At 44.6% G+C, this 21,347-nt stretch overlaps 5 protein-coding genes across 5 annotated transcripts in view; 3 read left to right on the forward strand and 2 right to left on the reverse strand. All coding sequences in view use genetic code 11, as the record gives it.

The window, feature by feature from the left end:
• The window catches only part of EGR_06777 (hypothetical protein), a gene marked incomplete at both ends in the record, with an annotated part of 4,521 nt that extends 4,092 nt beyond the window's left edge, over positions 1 to 429 (forward strand). Inside the window, 2 exons of the mRNA XM_024496026.1 lie at positions 19 to 61; positions 243 to 429. Of these exons, the coding sequence (XP_024349566.1) occupies positions 19 to 61; positions 243 to 429 (230 nt within the window). The remainder of the gene's footprint in view (positions 1 to 18; positions 62 to 242) is intronic.
• Positions 430 to 931: 502 nt separating this feature from the next.
• Positions 932 to 2,041, forward strand: EGR_06778 (hypothetical protein; the record flags this gene model as incomplete). Its single annotated transcript, XM_024496027.1, has 1 exon — positions 932 to 2,041. The coding sequence occupies one exon, from the start codon at positions 932 to 934 to the stop codon at positions 2,039 to 2,041; it is 1,110 nt and encodes a 369-aa protein (XP_024349567.1).
• Positions 2,042 to 4,737: 2,696 nt separating this feature from the next.
• On the reverse strand, positions 4,738 to 6,238 carry EGR_06779 (hypothetical protein; the record flags this gene model as incomplete). Its single annotated transcript, XM_024496028.1, has 4 exons — positions 4,738 to 4,934; positions 4,971 to 5,316; positions 5,360 to 5,611; positions 6,026 to 6,238. The coding sequence occupies 4 exons, from the start codon at positions 6,236 to 6,238 to the stop codon at positions 4,738 to 4,740; spliced, it is 1,008 nt and encodes a 335-aa protein (XP_024349568.1).
• A 6,338-nt stretch (positions 6,239 to 12,576) lies between these two features.
• EGR_06780 (Transmembrane emp24 domain-containing protein 7) lies at positions 12,577 to 13,224 on the reverse strand (the record flags this gene model as incomplete). The annotated part of the gene is made up of 1 exon (XM_024496029.1): positions 12,577 to 13,224. The coding sequence occupies one exon, from the start codon at positions 13,222 to 13,224 to the stop codon at positions 12,577 to 12,579; it is 648 nt and encodes a 215-aa protein (XP_024349569.1).
• Positions 13,225 to 13,868: 644 nt separating this feature from the next.
• EGR_06781 (Pre-mRNA-processing factor 39) overlaps positions 13,869 to 21,347 on the forward strand; it is a gene marked incomplete at both ends in the record, with an annotated part of 8,045 nt that continues 566 nt past the window's right edge. Inside the window, 12 exons of the mRNA XM_024496030.1 lie at positions 13,869 to 13,961; positions 14,028 to 14,153; positions 14,391 to 14,506; positions 14,771 to 15,089; positions 15,167 to 15,277; positions 15,896 to 16,150; positions 17,153 to 17,419; positions 17,615 to 17,956; positions 18,136 to 18,396; positions 18,513 to 18,896; positions 19,060 to 19,244; positions 19,681 to 20,125. Coding sequence (XP_024349570.1) covers positions 13,869 to 13,961; positions 14,028 to 14,153; positions 14,391 to 14,506; positions 14,771 to 15,089; positions 15,167 to 15,277; positions 15,896 to 16,150; positions 17,153 to 17,419; positions 17,615 to 17,956; positions 18,136 to 18,396; positions 18,513 to 18,896; positions 19,060 to 19,244; positions 19,681 to 20,125 — 2,904 coding nt within the window. The remainder of the gene's footprint in view (positions 13,962 to 14,027; positions 14,154 to 14,390; positions 14,507 to 14,770; positions 15,090 to 15,166; positions 15,278 to 15,895; positions 16,151 to 17,152; positions 17,420 to 17,614; positions 17,957 to 18,135; positions 18,397 to 18,512; positions 18,897 to 19,059; positions 19,245 to 19,680; positions 20,126 to 21,347) is intronic.

Here is a 21,347-nt window from a genome sequence, read left to right on the forward strand (position 1 = left end):
GCTTTATATAATTGTCAGTTGATGAATTATCGAAGACAAAATATTCTATTTATTTATGTGTGTAAGGACTACAAAATTTTGTATTTTGAGGTGACCCTTGATGGACTGGTGAGCAGACTCGTCTCTCCAGCCAGACTGTCTTCCTACTGAGCAAAAAATGACTTTAATACAAGCTAAAATAATGGCTAAAAAGGCAATTAAATTAATTTGAAATAATATTATTTCAAGGCATAATTATTTAGTACATCTGTACTTATACGCATAGGGAGGAAGTTAACTCCTCCATTTATTCTGAGCATTTTATGTAGTAAATGTGTGCATAAGTCTCTTAAAAACTGTAATCTTTTTAGGGCGTCGTTACTTTGTATTTTAGAAGAGCAAAATGTCAATTTAGAAACACTGAAGACCGATGTGACTTGGATTGATTAGCATGTCCCCCTACTTGAGCGAGTATATAAGAAAACAATAGGACTAAGTAGTTGTAATCAATTTTTAAGGTAATCTTGTATATTCGCCAAAAATTTTGGCAAAGTGTAGAAGGTGTCATATCGTCGTCCTGGCAACTTTCTGGCAGATGTTAACACAAATGCCTCTTTCGTTCGCGCTATTTCACGCCATCTGTAGCTCCAATTCTGGCGATGGCAAATCATTGCCCCTACACAGCATACATTTTCTAAATAACGCCTTAATTTATTGGTCAATCCTAATATTTTTCCCAAATATCATTTCTTCCCCTGTAAAAGCCGTTCAATGTCTCTATCACTGTATACTCAGGCGACTCAAGTATTCGCTTAAACCCTGCTTTATCACACTTAAAAACTCTAAAAAACTGTCTTTCTAAATTGAGGCAGAATTTTTTTTTGGAAAGTTAGTCTACGAGGTCTATTTTTGGGAGATCTTAATTTTCTTTTTCAATCCACCAATTGCTAGAATGCCTGGGTTGAATAAGACGCGGACAGCTGCATTCTCGACCAATAGGAAAGCTACGCGTTCTCCCTGCTTGCACGTGATTGGTTTTTATCCGAGTCATGATTTTGCTGAGGTGTTTGCACCCCCCACAAAAATGTTTTCCGACTGCTCAAGTCCGGAACAGCCTCAGCAGCTAACGCAACAGACACCGATCCCCTATTCAGAGTACACACAATTTTGGAGTCCTCCAGCGCCTCCAGATCCTGCAAATTCCACCGCCTCCTCAACAAACGCTCCCACATGGAGTCAGGAGTGGACCGGCTCCCAGATAAGTGGGCAGGCATGGCCATCCCATAGATCCCTGGAGCCTGTTCAATCACTGAATCACCTCGCTTCCAGCGATGCTTCCAACCACTCAAAGCCGCCGTATTCCTATATTTCTCTCATTACCATGGCCATTCAGTACTCTCGCAGTCGAATGTGCACACTGTCAGAAATTTACGATTTTATCACAAATCTCTTCCCTTACTACCGACACAATAAGCAGCGTTGGCAAAACTCTATCCGCCACTCCCTTTCCTTCAATGACTGTTTCGTCAAAGTGGCCCGTGGCCCAGATCGTCCTGGCAAGGGTTCCTTCTGGACTCTCCACCCAGATTCTGGCAACATGTTCGACAATGGTTGTCACCTTCGTCGACAAAAGAGGTTTAGAGACCCAGCACGTGAGGCGGCTCGGCTGGAACGCAAGAAAAAGTCGAAAGGCCTAACCACACAGATAACGTCGAAAGAGCAAAAGAAAACTACTGCTGAAGGGGAAGAGGTTGTGGATGTCGATTTGGAGCCTGAGAAGGGCGCTTTACCTCTCCAACCGATGGAATGGCGAGGTGAAGAGGAAGTGGCTGGATGGACACCGGAGGGGTGGTGCTGTTTTGATCCACTACCACCACCTCCCCCTCCACCACCACCACCACCGCCACTTCTGCAGCCACCGTCTCGTCATGCGATGCCACATCTGACAACCTCGCAGACCTGGTGGACCTCAGTCATGTCTTTCGACGCCTCCACTAATACCACCACCACAACCTCGCCACCTACACCGCTATCAACCTTACCATCCGACTACTATTCCTAGCAGAAATGGTGCGTTCTACTCTCTCTTTAATTTACCAAATTTGTTTTAGTGAAAAGACCTTCGACCGCATTTTTAATTATTTCTGTTCTTAAAACTTTAGCATTTTGAGAGGCGCTAAAGGGTGATTATTTTGCAACCTTAGTCCCCTAATATCGTCCATCGGCAAAATTGCTTGTGTGACCACCTTTCAAATGGGGAAAAAAATCGCTTAAAATTTTTTTAAGATCATTTTTTAATCTAAACGGCTACAAATGTAGTTAAATTTAATCTGAGAGGATAAAAATGGTAAATGCTGTACGACTGTGAGATAAGGTAATTCAAAATAATGCGCATCATCACAATTTACATTGGCTTTCAATAAAATAATTTCGCTCAATGCTTTATGAAGTTTGTTTTGTCCGTTTTGTCTTTTCCACAGCAATTTGTCTTGATTGATTGAGCGATTAGTGGGATTAATATACAGACTTTTCCTAAAAAAAAAACCTCCTGGGATTCAATTAAAATGCGTGTTTAGATGATGCTGCAACAGAAATTAGATAATTCTCAGTGACGGTTGTGGCACTAACAAGGCTTTAAAGTCTGCTTTATTGGAAAAATTGAGATCTGAATTACAGTACATGAAGGCGCCAGTGGCTATTGTTAATCATGAAATAAACATTACAATAGGCATGAAAGTGGTGCCTTCTTTTCTACTTCACCCTGAATTATCCCCTGTCATTTCGTGGCGTGGATGCCGACAGGTCTCAAGACAATCGATCGGGGGAGAGGCAGAGTCCTCCTCTGATTGGCGTGCACGGGCACGTACATAAGCATGCGCACCCAGAGACTCGTGAAGTGGATGTGTGATGGTAGGTGGATGGTAGGATGCAGGGGGTTGGGGGAGGGTGGTGGGCGTTGGAGGAGGAACACTAAGGGTAACACAAATTCCTCACTCGGCCACCTGTTGTCTCTCTCACGAGTCAACCGAGGGTGTCGCGTGCTTGACATGGGGTGTTTATCGGAAAAAAGAGCGACAGAGGGGTGGACAAGGGGGGAGGTGGGGAGGGAAGGAACCAGCCTATGCTAAGAGGAGGACAGAAATAAACGGTCTTTTTATGCAGAGCTTTTATATCGAGCAAAAATAGTGAATACTTTGAGTTGAAATATTTGTGAACAATTTGAAATCAATTCTCTCCATCTACTAAGTACAGTTTAAATATTTCTTTCCTTGTTTTCTTTTATACCTGCAAAATATTCTTAGCTACACAAACAATTTAGTTCAATGAAATCCAAATACCACATATTTATCATAGTGAAGAACCACACTCTCGGAATACCAATTCCTGCGCTTGGCTAGGATTCATATCAAGGGTACAGAGAAACAAAAATAAGGTTATTAGCACAATATGAGAAAGATGTTGGGTCAAGTGTTAAGAGGATTATATTCCTTTAACAACAAACATGGTAATTACGAAAACTCATAATGCCTTAAATGCTTTAATTAATGCAGACTGAGTGGGAACCAAAAATTAGAATTGGCCCTGTGTAGCCCTTTATCCCATGGGAAACATTTGATGTGCATTTTTGTTGTATTACAAAATTTATTGTATAGGAATGAGTAATTTTGTTGCAAAAGTTGTATCCATCTCCACGTCTGTAGTTTTTCTGGTAACTTGCGAATGAATTAACCAAATAATTAGTGATCCCTGTTTAATTTTACTCTTAAACATTATTTTTTAAAAAGCTCCTCTCTTGTTGCGACGTTAGTCAGTCTACTTGTAATTATAGCTTGCCTTATCTTAGATAAATTAGAAAGGCAATTATTTATGCCCATTTCATTGAGTATGATGCACATTCTTATCCTAAAGTTTTCACACTCACACATTTTGTTCTTTAATTAGGTCTGCGATTAGGTCCAAAAATATGCCCCACTTTAATGCAATAACAAAAATATGAAGTACATCAAACTCGAATCCACAATGCTTGGTCTGTTAAATGCGAGTTAAACCACGGCAAGGCAATCTGCACTCTCAAATTAAAAAGCATTGCAGCTTGTATAAAAACTAAGGGTTTGGTTTTTTCGTGCTTTTACTTTTATGTTTGAGACACACTACTCTCACTATGCATTATTATTACCCCAAAATAAAAAAGCTTGTTTATCAACTGACCTCCTTATATTCGTAAGCATTCTAAATCTTTTTTTGACAGTGCATGTTTATAAGTAGAGCTGACCTACAGTACCTATTCCGTATTTACCTACCTGACTTCACGTTTTGGCTTAAAATGAAAACTTTTTTATGAAATGAATTTGCTATCTTCTCAGTCCTTTCGCAATTACTTATAAGAGGGTTAAATGGACGACCGATAGCCCTAATTCCTAACCCGTGTTTGTATAGTGCTTCCCAGGAAATCCCCACAACCTTTAAATGTGCCGCTTAAAACCTGCCGCGTATTACGCATGCTACTCACAAACAGACAGTAGCGGCACCTCAGCGGCGGGAAACTTACGTATGTTGAAGAAGAATTCACTAAACATCTTTTTTTCAGGTTTAAGGCGTGCACAATCAGTCGCCTCTCACCAACTAACCAATGCACCCTCCAAACTTTTACAAATATAAATTATTTTTAACTTCGACTATTACTTGTTTAATCATTTGGGAGAGGAAAGAAACGCTGGTAAAGGAAACAAAAAAAACTAATGTAGAAGGCACAAGACATCATACGACCAGGTCGTAAACATCGTAGGCGGGTTGCAGAAGATGCTCTGTTGCAGGTTTTTCATGCTGACGCTGCCGAAACTGGAGTTTGTGTTTGGGATTCACAATGGGCCACATCTCTCGGAAGGCCAAGAATGCCAGCATCCACGAAGGCACATTCAACGATTTCAATGCTTTGGCGTAGTCCATTACTGATCCTAAAAGTCAAGTTATTAGGGTACATCACAACTCACCGTTTATTGAGAGGTTTTTCATAATCGTTCGTCGAATGACGACTCGACAACAAGTTAGAAGGCTGGACGGACTGAGTTGCCCTGGAACCTCACAGGTTGCGCGATAGCGATGCCACAACCAGCACGCATATCTTACAGGAAAGTCAAAGATTCTATTTTGATCCTTCAAGCAAATTGCCTCCTCAGTGTCGCCGATTGCAAGGCACTCAGGGCAGCGTCGAGCCTCAGGTGTAGTCCAGGGCTCCACCAGCAAATTCGGAGTGCAATGAATTAATTCAAAGAGGAGGATAATCGTACTGGTGGTAAAGTCCACATCTACAAAATTCTTTCTACAAAGTTTGACGATCTGCAAGTGATTTAGGTGAGCCAATATAATAGTCACAACCCACCAGAGATTGGGAAAGCGTAGTCGTGGGAGGTCTGAGAAGGAGACTAGTGAGTGTGGGATTTGCTGAGGAATCCTCATAGACATCGGAAGATGCCATAACAAGAGGCCACACCACTGGAAGGTACGCGTCGTGCTTGCCCAGCGCCAGATCCAGTGGAGTAGAGCCTAACACATTGCGTCGTCGCGGATCCCACTTGTAGGGCGCATTCACCAGCATGTGAACACAGAAGCCCGCCAATTGACGAACAGCAAACTGAAAAGGGGTTTTTGAAGAAGGGGATGGAGATTTGGCTTGTCGATCACACCATGCACTGAAAAGTTAGTCACCGGTGATAGGCACAAGTAAACATTTCTTTCCCTTTAATGTTTTTTTATACGGTGCAGGACCTCGAATGACAGGGTTTGTAGAAGTAATCAACCTCTGTTCTCAACAACGCGTCCCATATTCCACTTGTCTCTTCAAAAGTTAAATCGCAACTTTTAATGGAAAAATCTTCACCTTGAATGCTTGTGGATAAACAAAACATTGTACTACTCTTTTATGTGCCAAAGTGCCAGATGGACCTCAAGCACCTTGCGATATTGCATGCATGACGAGTGGATGACACCTGACACCATCAGTCGTAACAGACCTCACAGGACTTGAGGTTAAATTTAAGCGACTTACGTGCAGGAGATTTTCCTCCACCGAGGGATTGACAAAATCCACCTCCCTAATTGTACCTCCGCCTTCACCGTTTGGCAGTGCTAGCAACGGTCTCAAGGCTAGGTGGTCGTCTCTAGCAACTGCGGATTGAGCTTCTTGGAGGGTGGTTTGCAGTTGGTGGAGAGAGGGCACAGCACCCGAACGCATCGCATCCAACAGTGAACGAGTTGTCATTTGCCTACTGCAAAGGTAAAACAAGTCTAGCCACCCTGAAATCCCCTCCTCTGTACAATACACTGAACTTCCAGTGGTAAAGTCCTTTTCCTGAATCTCCCCATTCGTTATCTTTCGTTTGAATGAAGATGATTTGAGCCAACACCTTGGAATGCCAGCAAGGCGCGTAGAAAGAGTGCAGCCGCTACACCGGATGATGATCTGGGTGGAACACACTACCCTTGCGCGGAGAAGCCGATCTCCAAAAGGAGCCGCGTGGGCAAACTAGGCTCGCCAAACTACATTTGATGTTGGTTAACTTTCCAACATCAAACCTCTTGTTGACTCCAAAGCTTGGCACACAATTCCAAGTCGATGAACATTAAAAACATTCCTTTCACCAGCCCTTCATGACAGAGGATTGAGGTACAACCAAAAGGCGGACTAGCAAACAAGGCGTCAAGTACCTCAATCAACAATGGCATTGAAACGCTCTTTTTTCCCCTCATCCCGATTTCACAGTGCATCCTGTCACCCAACAACCACAGCCCACACCGTACGATAAAGCCAAACCAAAGCATTAAGGTGTAAATAGGCAAGCGGGATTATTCATTCACAGACAGTAAGAGAGAAGAGCAAAGCCACTGTGTGGTCGTAGTAGTTCTATTTTGCCGGGGTACAAGAGGAGAATCCCAGAGCAACATCATATAATCATAATCGTCAGCGTCATCATTAGCGCCATCATCGTTAACATCATCATCATCACCAGCATCATCGTCATCATCAAAAAGTATGGAGCCGCAAAAATAGCAGTGATAGGTAAATAAATATAAGTCATTTGTGTCTTCCACACACGTATATGCAGGCGGACGGGCGGGCGGGTGGGTGAGTTAGTGCATATAATTTCAACTTTCCTGGTGTCTATAAGCCCCCGCCTGCTCGCTAATCAAGTGTCACTCGGAGGAAGAGGTGAGAGACAGGTAGGCAGAGGAACAGAGAGAGGGAATAATAAAACCCACTAGGCGGCAGAAGGAGCAATACATTGTTCTCTGAGATCGTCAAAATCGATTGTCCTTTCCTCCCAAATCGGGTGTTTGTTCGTGTGTGTGTTCAAATGCTCGAAAGATGGAAATCTCTATGGGGCAGGGGGCTGGTAGCTAGGAGTGAGTGTGCCTCTGGCTCAAGGCGCCTAGAAAAATAAAAAACAAAACAAGAGAAAAAAAACAAGAACACACACGAAGAGAAAGAGCGAGGGGTGAGGGGAGGTTGAAGGAGGGAGAGGTAATTGTGTGAAACACTCAGAGTAATCTGGCAAGGAAAGAGAAAGGGAGGTGCAGGAAGAGAGGAGGAGACGCGAAATCACGAAAGACCTTGAGAGGGAGAAGTGGAACCTTTCTACAGGGAAGATAGACACAAAGTGGGGTGGAGGAGTAGGGGAAAAGAGACGGGAGGAGGACGAGTGAGAGATGTGGCCAATAAATGAAGCACGCCACGCATGCTCCCTCGTCTTGTCTCCCAGTTTATGAGTCTACAAAGAAAAGTAGGCAGTGTTAATAACACCTTACGCAACAATGCAGCATAGAATTAAGGCAAGGGTTTGGATAATGGAGATCTAGTGCTCCTGATTGCCATCCAAAATTCACAGTTCACAGCGAGCCATGTTATAAGATTGGGCGAAAATAAGTGGTACCTCCAGAATCCGTTCCACCGGACACAACTGCCTCAGTCTCAGTCTCTTCATTCGGAGGCGTACGAAGTGCTTGCGTCGAAGGAGCCGGTGGTGGCGGCAGATTCGACAATGGAGGAGGAGGAGGCAGGACCATTGATTCAGAAGGCGCTACTGCACTGATATTTAGCACACCGTGAGCCGAGAGCGTGGACATGGCATGGGTGATCTCAGCCACCGCCTCCTCTGAAAATCCCCGCGAACGCAACCACGCTGCAGTGGCTGTGGTCGCCGGTGTTGTGGAGAGAGGAGAAGAGGTACGAAGGGGAGGGAAAAACGCCGCCGTCACTCCACTTCCACTACCACCGAAGGTATTCAATGAACTGGCGGAGGGAGGAGGAGGTGGAGACGAAGCTACTAGAGGAAAGCTGGAGGGATCCAAGGGACTCTCCAGACCCGTGGGGGAGGCGTACATCCCACCAGCCGCTACAGCATTAGGTTGAAGAAGTGCGAAAGGTGTAGCAGCAGCTGGTGACTGCAGTATCATCTGACTGGCGGGTAGTAGCGGAGTGGTATAGAAGGAGGAGGAGACGTCCTGTTCCCCAACCGGTGGAGTGAGGGGACCGACAAAGCCACCGCCGCCACCACCACCACCACCACTCTCAAGACTGCTGCTAGCACCGGAAGCCTCTCCACTGTGCACTGCCTCCATCCCGCGGTGCTGCTGTTGTTGATAGCCGGCAGCGGCAAGACGTTGCTGATAGTCGGCGGCGGCGGCTGCAGCAGCAGCAGCGGCAGCGAAGTAGGTGGCTTGAAGGGCATTGTGGTAGTAGGCACCGGTCATGGGAATTCCTCCGTCACTTTTCTGACGGACGATAGCGGCAGTAGCAGCGGCGGCAGGATGGCGTGAGGATAGAAGGGTTTGCGCCTGAGGTGTTGGAGGAGGTGGGGGCGTGGTATAGGCGAAGGGAGAACCAGTGGGATACGCGCTGGCCACTGGACCCTGTGCATGAGAATAGGAGATGGTCGGACAGGTGCCTGACTGCGGATCCTCCGCTATTTTTGTCAGTACCATGTCGACGGCTGAGCGTAGTTGATCCGCCTCACCTTAAGCGACGCAAAAAACCAATCAGACACGTGCTTTTTCAAGGTCATTCACATACAAGTTCATCTACATGTATGATGCACCGAGGGTTTACAGCCCTTGAAATACTCGCCTTCATGATCACAAAGACTTATAAACTTCTGTATCAAAACTTTGATATACGTTGCTTCAAGGCGAGACATTGAGTACACGCCTTAAATGTTAGAAAAAAGTGCCAACTTCGGCTCGATGCTCACCCTAACATGACCACAAAACCACAAAAACAAGGGAGAGTTGGCTAATAAATTCAATGACAAAAAGGTAACGGCTGGATTACAGGACAGTCTTAAAAGATTCGTTATTTTGACATTACCAATCGGTGAGGTAGTGGTGAATGCGCACCAAAAAAAAGTTGGAGTGAACTCTTTACAAATCAAGCCATAATGCGTGAGAGCTACAAATAGCTCATAAAAATGAGCGAGCAAACTATAAAGGGCAATGTTGAGAGGAGACATACCGGCAATTGTGATACACCGCTCCGGCAGATTGATGTCCTTCGACTTTTGAGAGATTTGAATGAACGCACCTGTGGCCTCCTTGATTTCTGAGACGTAACTGCCCTGTTTCCCGATAACCAAACCTGCGGTGCAATTGGGTACAAGGATTTTCACCTGAAGCGTAAGCGTATGCATGTGAGAGAGAACGTCCGCAGTGAATAAAATTAAGTAGGAGGAGAAAAAGTTGCACCCTTTTATGCTATTAGAACCCCACTGGCGCTCATGCACACGCATGTGTGTATGTGCGCCGGGGCAGTTCCAGCATCACATGCTCACAGCAGAGGCCAGTCTTGGGAGTGTCGAGCTGCCATCGTGCGGAGGGAAAAAAGAGTAGGAGAGATAGCGAACCTGTTTATGGCGCTCCCATAGCAAGCGATTGGTGGAGAGGGGTTGTGCGCCGGTGGTACAGACAGCAGCAAGGGGCCAGAGGGCGTAGCCGGGTGCGGCGATGGCCGGGGCCTCGGCGGCCTGTGGTAGGGCGATGTGACCGCTCGGTGTCACAGCGGGAGCGGAGATCTCAGGCTTCTCGAGAATGCGATCCATGATGTAATTGTGCATAGCCCTCACACCAGTCAACGGTCCCTGGATCAAACATACGCGCTCCGTTGTGCCTGCGACAAAAAAGTTGGGTTCACTTTTCAAGATCATTGATTTATAAGTCAAAATAATGTTATCTGCAGCTAGTAATTGCAGCGTTCCAATACAGAGGTAACCACTGGTTGTTAGACGACTAAGCAACACTACAATCACTGGCAAAACAGGAGCCACGACCGAGAGGAGTTTAAACGAAAATAACAAAGTAAATTAGGAAAGGGAAATTGCAGTCCACACACTTTATGCTTTAACCAGTAAAAATAACCGACCCGAAAAAAACTAGCAAAAGTTAAAGAGAGCTAAACAATGAAAATAACACAGGGGAACTGGAGTGAGTGCAAACTATCAAAATCGCCAAGAAGAGTTCAGACGTGTTAGCTTCTGCGCTACAGAGTGCCATTGGAATGAGTAGGAAGACCAAAGTAGTGAAATGTCAACACGAACTCAAAATCAAAGGAACCGCAACAGTCGTACCTCGAAATAGTAAAGGACACTAGAAGGAAGTGTAGTTGTGGCAGACTTAACAAAGGCAGCAAGACAGAAAAGCACCAAGATTTTTCAGTATATCTGTACTAAAAAACAAAGAAATGTGCATAGGCAGCTACAAGCATAAATAATAGATGGAACATGAAAAAGCATGGATGTACCCATTCAAAAATGGCAACGAGGGGTTGCAAAAGATTGAGACAAAATTCAAAAACTTAGAAGCAGAAAAACACCGCATAAGTGTGGGATATATAGATAACAAGAGGAACTGCTGTAACAACAAAGTAGGTAAATCGTGCTTCCTAACCATAAAACTACTTGTAGTTCCATTAAACTCATCTAGAGGAAGCTGATATGTGAATGCTCCTAAACTAGTAAACACGCGTAAATATAGAACAAAAAAAGTATTAATGTAAGAAGTATCTTAAAAGCCCCAAGCAAGAAATTTTGCAAGTGCATGCCTTTGAAGAATTCCCTTTTAGAACAACATTGGTGTCAATACAAAAAGAATTGAAATAAAAAGCAGTATTCAAGTTGAACGCAAAAAGCAAAAAAAAGTGGGCATAAAGAACTACCTGGGTAAAAGTCGTTTAGTTTGGACAACTTGATTTTTGCTCCAGTTTCCCTCTGCATTTGTCCAATTGCCTCCCCATTTTTCCCTATGATAGCACCAGCGGCAATAGACGGCACCAACACCTTCAAATAGATCGTATCTAGAAAAATAGTACAATACTCTTAAAATCAAACCTGAGGCACGTCTTGAAGTTGCTTCTTGAGAAGTGTCAGACACCTTTGGGACATCTTCATTGTTCTCCTCCATCATAGAAATAATTCGAATTAATACCGCATATTATCGAAACAAGGTGATGTTATAAAAGTATGCTTTTCACAAAAATAGTATTTGAAACAAGAGATTGAGTTATTTATATCTTAGTCATTCATGATAACTGCAAATTAACAGAAGACTGCCCAAAGGGACAAAAGCGCTCAGCTGATAGAATGCAGCTGATGGAAAACTATACTTAATTTAGAACATTTAAACGAGAAATCAGATTTTCACATGTACTTAGTTGTTGTTAGGGCGTAAGCAGCAGTAGGGTCTAATATCGCGAAAAAAATGGTTTCTTTGTTAAAATTAGAAAATATGAAATGCTGATCACTGCTGCTTCTACTAAATACACCTATAAACCACCGGTTTTTACAACAATCTGTGTGATTTTAAGGTAGGTTTATGCTTCTCCCTAGCGAAAAGATGTAACTTAATATTATAAAAGGCTTGATGCACTTCGGTTTACTTTTATTGCTTGACTTGATGCAATACACACACAAAATTTGCATGCCCTCCGAAGTCGCCAAATATAACGCCGTCCAGATCTTACAATGTTCCATCTGCAAGAATCCTTTAGTTCCTCGACCGTTTGTTTAAATTACACTGCCGGTTACATAGGCCCCCAAGGCTTCCCTCGTCACTACCCCCGAGCATCATGTCCAACGGGACATGTCAGTAGCTCCCCCGTCCTTCTGTACGGCGGATATGTATTTCCCACCATGGTATTATCACTCGTTTCTACCTCAGGAATGACTCGGAGCGAAACAGACTCCCCAGTCCAAAAGACTGGAGCCCAATAAACTCCCACCTTACGAATACAAATGCGCTCACGTGCAGACAGAACGTGTCCAGCACCCATGGCTCAAAGATTGAACAGTCTGCGGGTCAGAGATAACACACCAACAGCAAGAAAACAAAACCCCTCCAACAGCCGAATATGGGGGATTTATTTTTGGGAACAAAAGTGAGATACACGAAACTCGGAAAAGCTGCCACTTTTCCAACGTAGTACACCTCCCATGTGCGACAACAGCAACAGCACGATGACGCTCAATGAAAAGTCTATCAACGGCATAAGAATAGGCACTGAATAACAATTCAGACTCAGAAAAACGGAGAAAACTGTAAAGAGAAAGAGAGAAGTCAGTAGGAATTGTGTGCCGTAAAGGGGCGATCCCTGTCCTTGAAAAAGCTTTTAAGGATAGATACTTGGGCTACAACCGTAACTACGATGATAATTGAAACCGCTGTACTCCAAACGGATATATGGGACAGCAATTCGTGAGCGAAAATACGGTCAGCAGTCAGTTTGGCACGCAATTCCGTCTGGTAGCTTTCAGAAACGGAGAGATGTTCATGGATGGACTCAGCCAGCGATTCAATCATGGTACTTGGACCAGACTCAGGAAGGCCAGCTTCCTCATTCAGAGATTCATCACCCCTAAGTTCAAGGAAAATGCGTTTCGGAGACATAGGAGGGAAACGGTTTTGAAAACAGAATGAATAATCACCGTCCATGAGTGCAGTCAGTTCAATTGTTTCATGGGGAGTTTCATACTTTTTAACAATCACATTCGTGGTAGGATCCCTGACAGCGACTTCAACATCATTCGAACTACCTTTCAGCACTTGAAACATAAAGCTATACCGTTCTTTCTTCTCGAATTTCTCATAAAAGCAGACCTTTTCCGTACCGGGAAGCTCAAATGTGAAATGTCTCGGAAAGCAGTCAACAATAACAGTCAGGAATGAAATAAAAAACGTGATTACAGTGGCAAGGGACAACTTCATCTTAACAAAACCGAGAATGATGACGGAACAACCCCAGTCCCATACAGCGCCACGGCATTCACTATGCGCGCTGAATTTTCACCAAAATCTAAGATGATAAAAAATTCTAAAGAGTGCTGCTTAAAGAAAAAATGCAGAAAAGGACATAAATCTTCAAAACAATTTTTAGGGAAACCTGGCTGCACCAGTTTTAGCAACGAGCTATTTTAAACGGAAAAATATCCACTACTTATTGACCCCCTTTAACAGATAAAAAATCGACAAACCACAATTAAAAGATTTGGACCCAACTGCGAGTTTAAAGGCATCGTTCGCTATGAATTTCATGATTAAAGATCATGGATAATTATTTGATGAATTCTTATTTTGCCTAACAGAAAATCTTTAAATGTAGAGCAGAAAGAAGTGAATCCCTTTTCCCAGCATTGCAAATTTTTTAACTCTTTTCATAGGTATCCTTTTAATGGTCTTAAAATGGAAAATCTTTGCTTAATAAGTGCACTTATACGTTTTCGCTTACAATTTGCTAACAGAAGAGTTTTTACATCCAACAGGCTTTTAAAACCTTCTAGGTTTAGTTTTGCGGTACATGTGTTGGTTTTTACTTAGCGGCTAATTTGAACAGCTGAAAACCATTTGCTAAAATGAGTCTCGCTGATAGGCTTTGGCGTAAGGTCAATTCGAATGCAGCTGATTTCAATGCTTGGGTCGGTCTGCTTGATGCTGCTGAAAAACAGGTGCGTGGTTGTTTCTCTTTACGTCCCTGACTCACACGACTTCCTAACACGTGTTTTATGCCGTAGCCCAATATTGACGTTACGCGCAAGGCATTTGATGCGTTTCTGATACACTTTCCTTACTGTTATGGGTATTGGAAAAAGTACGCCAACGCTGAACGTCACCTTGGAAACAAGGACCGCTGTCTAAAGGTAAATATTGCTAAGCGGTGCGAGTTTAATAGTCGTCTTCTCGAATGACTTACTGCGCGAGTAAATTAGCCTCCGAGATATTTGTCAATCAATATCATGGCATCCTGTTGGTTTATTGGTGTTTTTTTCTGGGACGGTAATCGCATTGTTGAAAGTTATTAATAGCCATGTGTGAGTTTGGTTCTGATTAGTGAATTGACCTTTATTTGTATTTTGTCAAACGTCTTTTCATTTTAGATATTTGCAATGGGTGTTGAGGCTATTCCTTTAAGCATTGACTTGTGGGTTGCCTATCTTGACGCAAACCTGGAAATTATTCACGGACAGGATGACTATGAAATACGCATGCGCAAGTGAGTTTGATAATTTACACGTATCGGGTGACTTTTAGTGCGTCAACCCCTAGCCTGCACGTAATTTGGTACGATTCTATGCCATTTTGTAGTTATTGGTGTGAATATACCGTGATTTAAAAATATTTCGTTACTATACTGTATCATTTATAAATCTGCTTTTTAAGCACAATTCTGCATTCGCAACACACTTGGTATGATCTTCGCAGACTTTCAAGAGTTACTTGGAAGACAGATATAATATAATCTAATTTCTTGTTTTAGCCTGTACGAAATTGCTCTGGAAAAAGCGGGTCTGGAGTTTCGCTCGGATCCTCTTTGGGAACACTATATTAGCTGGGAGTCCGGCCACAATCGTTTAGGACGTGTTTTGGCTATCTATGACCGTCTCCTGCACACGCCGACCCAGCTCTACTTTCAAAATTGGGACAGTTTTAAGAAGATGATTGAGGAGAATCGACCAGAGGACTTCTTGCCACTGGGAGAGTTCGCTGAACTCCTAGCTAGAGTTTCACCTGTCGCTGGCACCGCAATGCGTATAGCTTTGAGCGACTCCAACAAAGCCTCTATACCTATTCCAGATGTATATCCAACATAGTCTTCCATCGCTTCTTTGAAATACCTCATTCGACTCCCTAAGCCCCATTGTCCCCCTTTTAGATTACCGATGCCGATCGTAACGCCATTCGAAAACTGGTTATTGATCGTCGTGAGAAGATCTACCAAGCAACGTACCTACAAATCATGAAGCGATGGTACTTTGAAGAAAAGGTACGCTTTGTGTCTTGTTTATAGCCCGTACTAAATGGAAATTTCTTACCGCGATGTTGACATACCATTATAGCATTTTGAACGATCGCTCTCTCTAAGCTTTGCTTAACTTGTGACACTTTCTGGCTAAATTTATCGAAAGTGGCTATTCTGCAGTGGGGACTTAATGTTGTAGTCGAAAGTCTCCCCATAATCGAAGCCACTTTTGCGGATTTTTAATGCTATTTAGGCACTTGTGTTTGATCATATAGTTATTGAAATGGTGCTTATTTCAACATCAAAAATGTTAATTATCACTATGCATAGCTTATCCATACTTTCTGATTGAACCGCTTTTGTAGTTACGAAATATCCTTTCGTAAATACACTAAAAGCGCCACTTTTTTATCCACTTGGGTTCTTAACTTCGCATGGATCATTGCTGTTCTAGTCTTTGGTTTCGATTGGTGGATCGAATTGGTTATTCGCACTGAATCAACTCATTAATGTTGCCCGATCTTGCTTCTGTACGAAAGGCAATCCCTAATTTTGACATTTTGCCCTTGTTTAAACGTTATCTGGATCTAGTTCGATGTATGTGTGATCATTTAGTCTCACAAAAGCATGTTTTCCATGTAGATCCGTCGTCCCTACTTCCACGTGAAGCCGTTGGAGGAGGCGCAGCTCAACAACTGGGCGGAGTACCTCAGTTTCGAGGAGTCTGAGGCTGCTAGTGCAGAAGCCCTTCTGGCGGTGTCAGCAACCGATGACTCGCAGATTACCCCTGCGGACGTTCAGTTAGCTAAAAAGCGGGTCCGCGTTCTCTATGAGCGTTGCCTCGTCGCCTGCGCCCTCTACGAGCATATGTGGATTCGCTATGCCAAGTATCTCGAGGTGCGCCTGTTCCCATTTAGCTCAGCATTCTTTTATCGGCGTTGTCACTATGCTTCATTATGGCTTTCTCATGGATCATGTCATTTTTTTGTTATTTGTGACTACATTTTTAATTTCTACCAGAGGTTTGCCAGTTTCTCAGATCTTGAGGCATTTTTTACATCCTATTTTTTCCATCATTGGGGTTGCAATCGCTATGCTTGATTACTCGCCTGTTTTTGCAAGTCTTAAATGTCTTATTTGAGGGGATGCTTTTTGCATTTCACCGCTTGTGCTGTCTGCATCCGTACTGCAACGGCATGACCTCCGTTTTTCCGAAATCTTTACCTACTTGATTCTTCTTGTGGGGAACATAACGCTTCGTGCTATTGCAAGTTCCTTCATAACAATCATCAATACAGTCAATTAAAACAAATTCTAGAGTGCCTTTTTCAGTCAACAAACTGAACACTAGCTTGAAATTTTAACATGCACAAGCCAAATTGGTAGAAACTCTGTTATAAGGCTTTGGTTTCAGCCTTCATCATCACCGAACCAGATCCAAGAATCAGTGGATTCTATCACCATTAGTATCACGGAGCATCATCACGATTCAGATTCCGCTTCCACCTGGGGATCTCGGTTTAACAGCCATAAGATTGTTTTCCTCCCTGCTTTCGCTGGTACTGAGGAAGTGTCTCTGGAAAGCCTCCCGATATCTGTTTTTTTTGGAGGAATCATAGTCGGGACCCCACAAACCGAAGACTTCTCCCACCTTGTCCTGGCGAATGCCTTTACAAAGTTGCCGGGTCATCCTTAACTCAGTGAGCAAGGAGCCCGATTTGTTGACTCATTAGGCGAGCACTACCGCAAGTCATGGGGGGATGAGGCGACGGCTAGCGTCTTGTAGGTGGTCTTGGTGACCTGTCGGTCAAGTCAGAATGATTTCTTTTGAAATTATTAATCACTAGCAGCTTCATCAACAGGATGACTGTAGCTTAATCGTCTTTTATTGAATTTCAGTTCACGGAGCAGGATATCCGGAGTGCTAGAGAGGTGTGGCGTCGAGCGTGCGGCGTGCATTTACGCGCCAAGCCCACCATACACTGGCATTGGGCCCTCTTCGAGGCACGCCACCCTGCCGAATTGGATGAAACCGGTGGTGATGGTAAGGCGATTGTCAAGTCCATCACTCCATTGGAAATACTTACACAACTTGAGGAACGTCTGATCGACAGTGCTCTCGTCTGCGCTCGTCGTGCCGACGCCATGCGGTGCGAAGGAAAACCGGTGAGTTTAGCTTTCGTGTTTCTCTTTCATTTCCACGCGCTCACCTGGAGCACAAATGTTTCATCGCAAATAAAGCATAACTAATACGAATGATGACTTTTTCGAATGAACACAAAAGGAGTCGTTCTGGGGTGTTACTGCTAATTCCAAATCCAAAAGCAGTAGATAACGCTTTTTTCTGATCACTCTCGTCAGCTCCTCGATTTGATTGTTTGTCTACGCTCGGGCATAAATCGTCTGCGTGTGCGGGCCACAGAACAGACGAGTCTCGCGCACACCGTCACTGGTGCCACCGCCTCTTTTTCGGCCGCTATCGCTCTGGCAACGGCGGCTCAGGCTAGGGCGGGTGCCAGCTACCTGGCCAGCAAGCTGGCTAGGCTACTACATCGCAATGTGGGCAATCTGATACCTCCGGAAGGACTCCCGGTTTGGCAACTCCTCCTCAAATCCTCCTACAAACCCTCTCCCGACGTTACGAATGACACCTCCGACTCGAACTGTGTCAAGACAGAGGAAGAAGCGGAGATAGTGCCATCAGTGAGTGTTTTTGGTTATTTCGAGGGTAGAACCAATCGTTCGTTTGATTGCTCCCCATCAATACTTAAAAGGTTTTTCGGAGTGCTGTCACATTGCTGTACTTGATTTCATCCAATGCTGTTATGTCTTACTTTTCATGACATGATTCTGATTTTTATGTTTCATGCTTGTTTCATTAGGTCGGTGTAATGGAAGAGAAGCTTAAAACAGAGACTGCAGACGCGGTAACAGATGTGGCAACCAATACGAAGGAGGAGGAGCAGCAAAACGAAGAGGAAGAAGAGATGGAGGTAGAAGATGCGGAACCGAGTGAGGTTACCCCAGAGTCGTTGGATGTTGCGTCCGCAAAGACAGATATCGGCGACGCCAGCGTAGGCTCCGACTCGCCTCCAGTTGTAATTGGGCGCAAAAAGAACACCTCCGCCGCTGGAGCTTTCAAGGTGTGGTTTTACTCTACCTTATTGTTGAGATTATGTAATATTTTATGCATGATTTTGAAGGAAATACATGATGCATGCTTTTCGGAAAGGATGCTCATTGTCGATATTTTTATCAGCCTATTGAAGGTGGCAAGAGGATGCTGGAAGGGGCAGAGGTAGTGGTGACAGTGGCACCATCGGAGAGCGGTGGTGTGGTTGGGGAAGGTGAAGACGAGGTGGAAGAGCCACAAGCAAAGAGGAAACGTCGTTCTCGTTGGGGGGACGTAGAGGGCGAGACGGATCGTGATTTGGCTAACCTGCGTGCAGCGGAGGCCGCGGCAGAGGCGGAGCGACTGGCACGTGCCGACCGCGATCAGCGCGCCTACGCCTCAGAACGCGCTGCCATCACCAACGTCTGCCCGCCCTCGGATCTTTCAACTTTACCGGAGGAGCAGCGTCGTCTTATCTCGCCTGAGGACGCAGCTCTTGCAGTCCTTCGTGATGCCATTGATTTTGATCCGGTGTGTTGTTTTTTCGTCGATTTACCACAGCCTTATATTTTCCGAACTTATAGATTTCTTGCATTCATTCTGCTTCATTAATGCCATACCTGTTGTCTGGTGTTAGTAATAATGGCGATGGTGGTAAAAATTAAAGGCTCAATGTGCTCACTCCCTTACTTAGCGCAATGAGCGTCTCTACGCGCAGCTGCTGGACATAGCCTACCAGCGTCGACCCCTCGATGTGGATGGGTTCGTAGAATTTGCCAATCTCGCAATTGTCGACTCCATCCTCCCCGCCACAGTTAAATTGGCCTTCGCGCAGCGAAAACTCCAATTCCTTGAAGAATTCTGCAGTGACGTCAACAAGTAAGCATAGACGTGATGCAATCATTCGCAAGTTTTTATCAAAACGAAAGACCATCCTTCTATACGAATTTTGATACGGTAGCATTGGGAAGGACGTCGTTTATTCACGAGTGATAAGTTCAGTAATGCATTTTCCTCTTTGCCTTGTTGTCAAGCCCACTTTTCCAGGCAGTCTTGACGACGGTGGTGGCCTGACTGAATGAAGCTTTTCATTTTTCGACATTGGTTTTGTTATTTCTTGCAAGACAAAGGTGTTCTTTACCCAAGTCCTAGATCGGGAAATTTATGGAACTTTTGATTCACGTTTTTCACGAATCAGAGAACATTTTATCCAGATTTTATTGTTGCTTACTAGCGGAACGATAAGGGCAAGTAATCGACAAAGAACAGCTTTTTATCAGAGAGACCTTATGGTGAACTTATTTAATCATCGCAGAATCTCAGCCGCATTCGATGAGTACATTCAGCTGGCGCAGCTGGTAGTCCAGTGTACCAATACTGGAACTAGGGATGCAGGAGACGAGATGAAAAAACAGCAACAGCAGCAGCAGCAGCAATCAGTTGGGGTGGACGCTGCAATGGCCTACACCACACCGGATCTACTAAACGTGACACTCCCGGCGCCACTGCGTCCCTCTGCACGTCGTAACCCTGTGACGAACGGTCCGGTGCGTCGAATGCCGCAAATGGACATTGGGGCTGCGATCCTCGCCGACGCCGCAGCGGTTGGTACGCCGCTGCCACCGCCATCATCCGCGGATACCGCCGCCGCTATTCGTTTTACTGCCGGTGCCTACGAACCCCTTGCAGGAGCCTCTGCCGGCTGCCTTCCTCCACCCGCACCCACAATGGTCCCCATTGCTGCTGGTGCCCTTCCTGGGGTAAGCTAATTTGTCTTCTCGATTTCGATGCGACTTTAGTCACCAATCGACCATTTTGGGGCGGCTTCTTTACTGTCCTGTCTCGTGATTTGGTGGAAAATGTTAAGCTAAACTGGATTTTAAAGTTTCCCCCAGTTTTCGTTCATTATTTTGAAAAAACTGAACAGTCGTACTATGTCGTCGTTACCCTAGTAACCAAGTCGATAAGTCGGTGCCTGGTTTTGCTTCACTTTGATCGCTTTATTTGTTGTCATATTTGACAACAGCGTCTATCAATTTTGCAGTGGATGGCAAGTAAATGGCCTTGGCAGCCAAGCTTCGAAGCGGTCGGTTTTGGTTAAAATTGTGAGGTATTAAATTAAAATCCTTTTTTTGACATTTAAATCGTCAGGTCCTTTACGTGGTGAATACCTACTTCGACTGCCTAAATGCTTCAATTCTTGAACTGTCATATTTTTACTCATCCTCTCCGTCGCAGTCTCCATGGCTGCGATGCCTAACCTATGATGCTACGCGGAAGCAGGTAGAGGCCATCGAAGTAGCGGACATTTGCACTTACAAAATTAAATTACATCGTTTGAAAACGCCTCAATGACTAGAAGCATCATCGAAAGGAATTAGAAAGGAATCTACCTTTCAGGAATGGTGTTCGTGACTTTGATTTGGCATTTATGATGGGTTGCTTGGTTACTTTATGCACAGTCGTCACTACTGCTGCTACGTTATCGCTACGTTCAAGCCGCTATGCCGCGGTCATCGTTGTTTCCGCGAGTGTCATCCGACAAAAGTGAACCTGCTGAGACTTGGGCAAATAGGCAAGAGCTAGTTGCTGGTTGGGAGGTCACGAAGGAAGAAGGTGGGAGGGTGAGTGGGGCATAGTGCAACGATTGGTTGGTCAGTGGAGAGGCTTGCCAGAAGTCACCGCATGGATGGCAATGTAGATGGAGGTGGTGTCTGCCTAAGCGGTGAGCAGGAGAGAGGGGTTGCTGTCAAAACGGACGATGGAGGTAGTGGTGTTGGTTGTAGTTGTAGTAATTGTGGAGGCAGTAGAGGTGGGGTTGGGCATGAGGACAATGGTAATGGGAGGAGGCTCCTGAGTTTCGATTGACGGTGTCTGGCTGAAAAGGCATTGGTCAGTCGTGATTGCTGAATTGGAATTGCTTTATTGGATGTGAAGCCTTTGAGTCTAGCATGTGATGTGCCAGGCGCGTCCAAACGGTGA

The sequence above is a fragment of the Echinococcus granulosus genome, assembly GCF_000524195.1.
Source record: "Echinococcus granulosus chromosome Unknown EG_S00063, whole genome shotgun sequence".
Taxonomy (NCBI): domain Eukaryota; kingdom Metazoa; phylum Platyhelminthes; class Cestoda; order Cyclophyllidea; family Taeniidae; genus Echinococcus; species Echinococcus granulosus.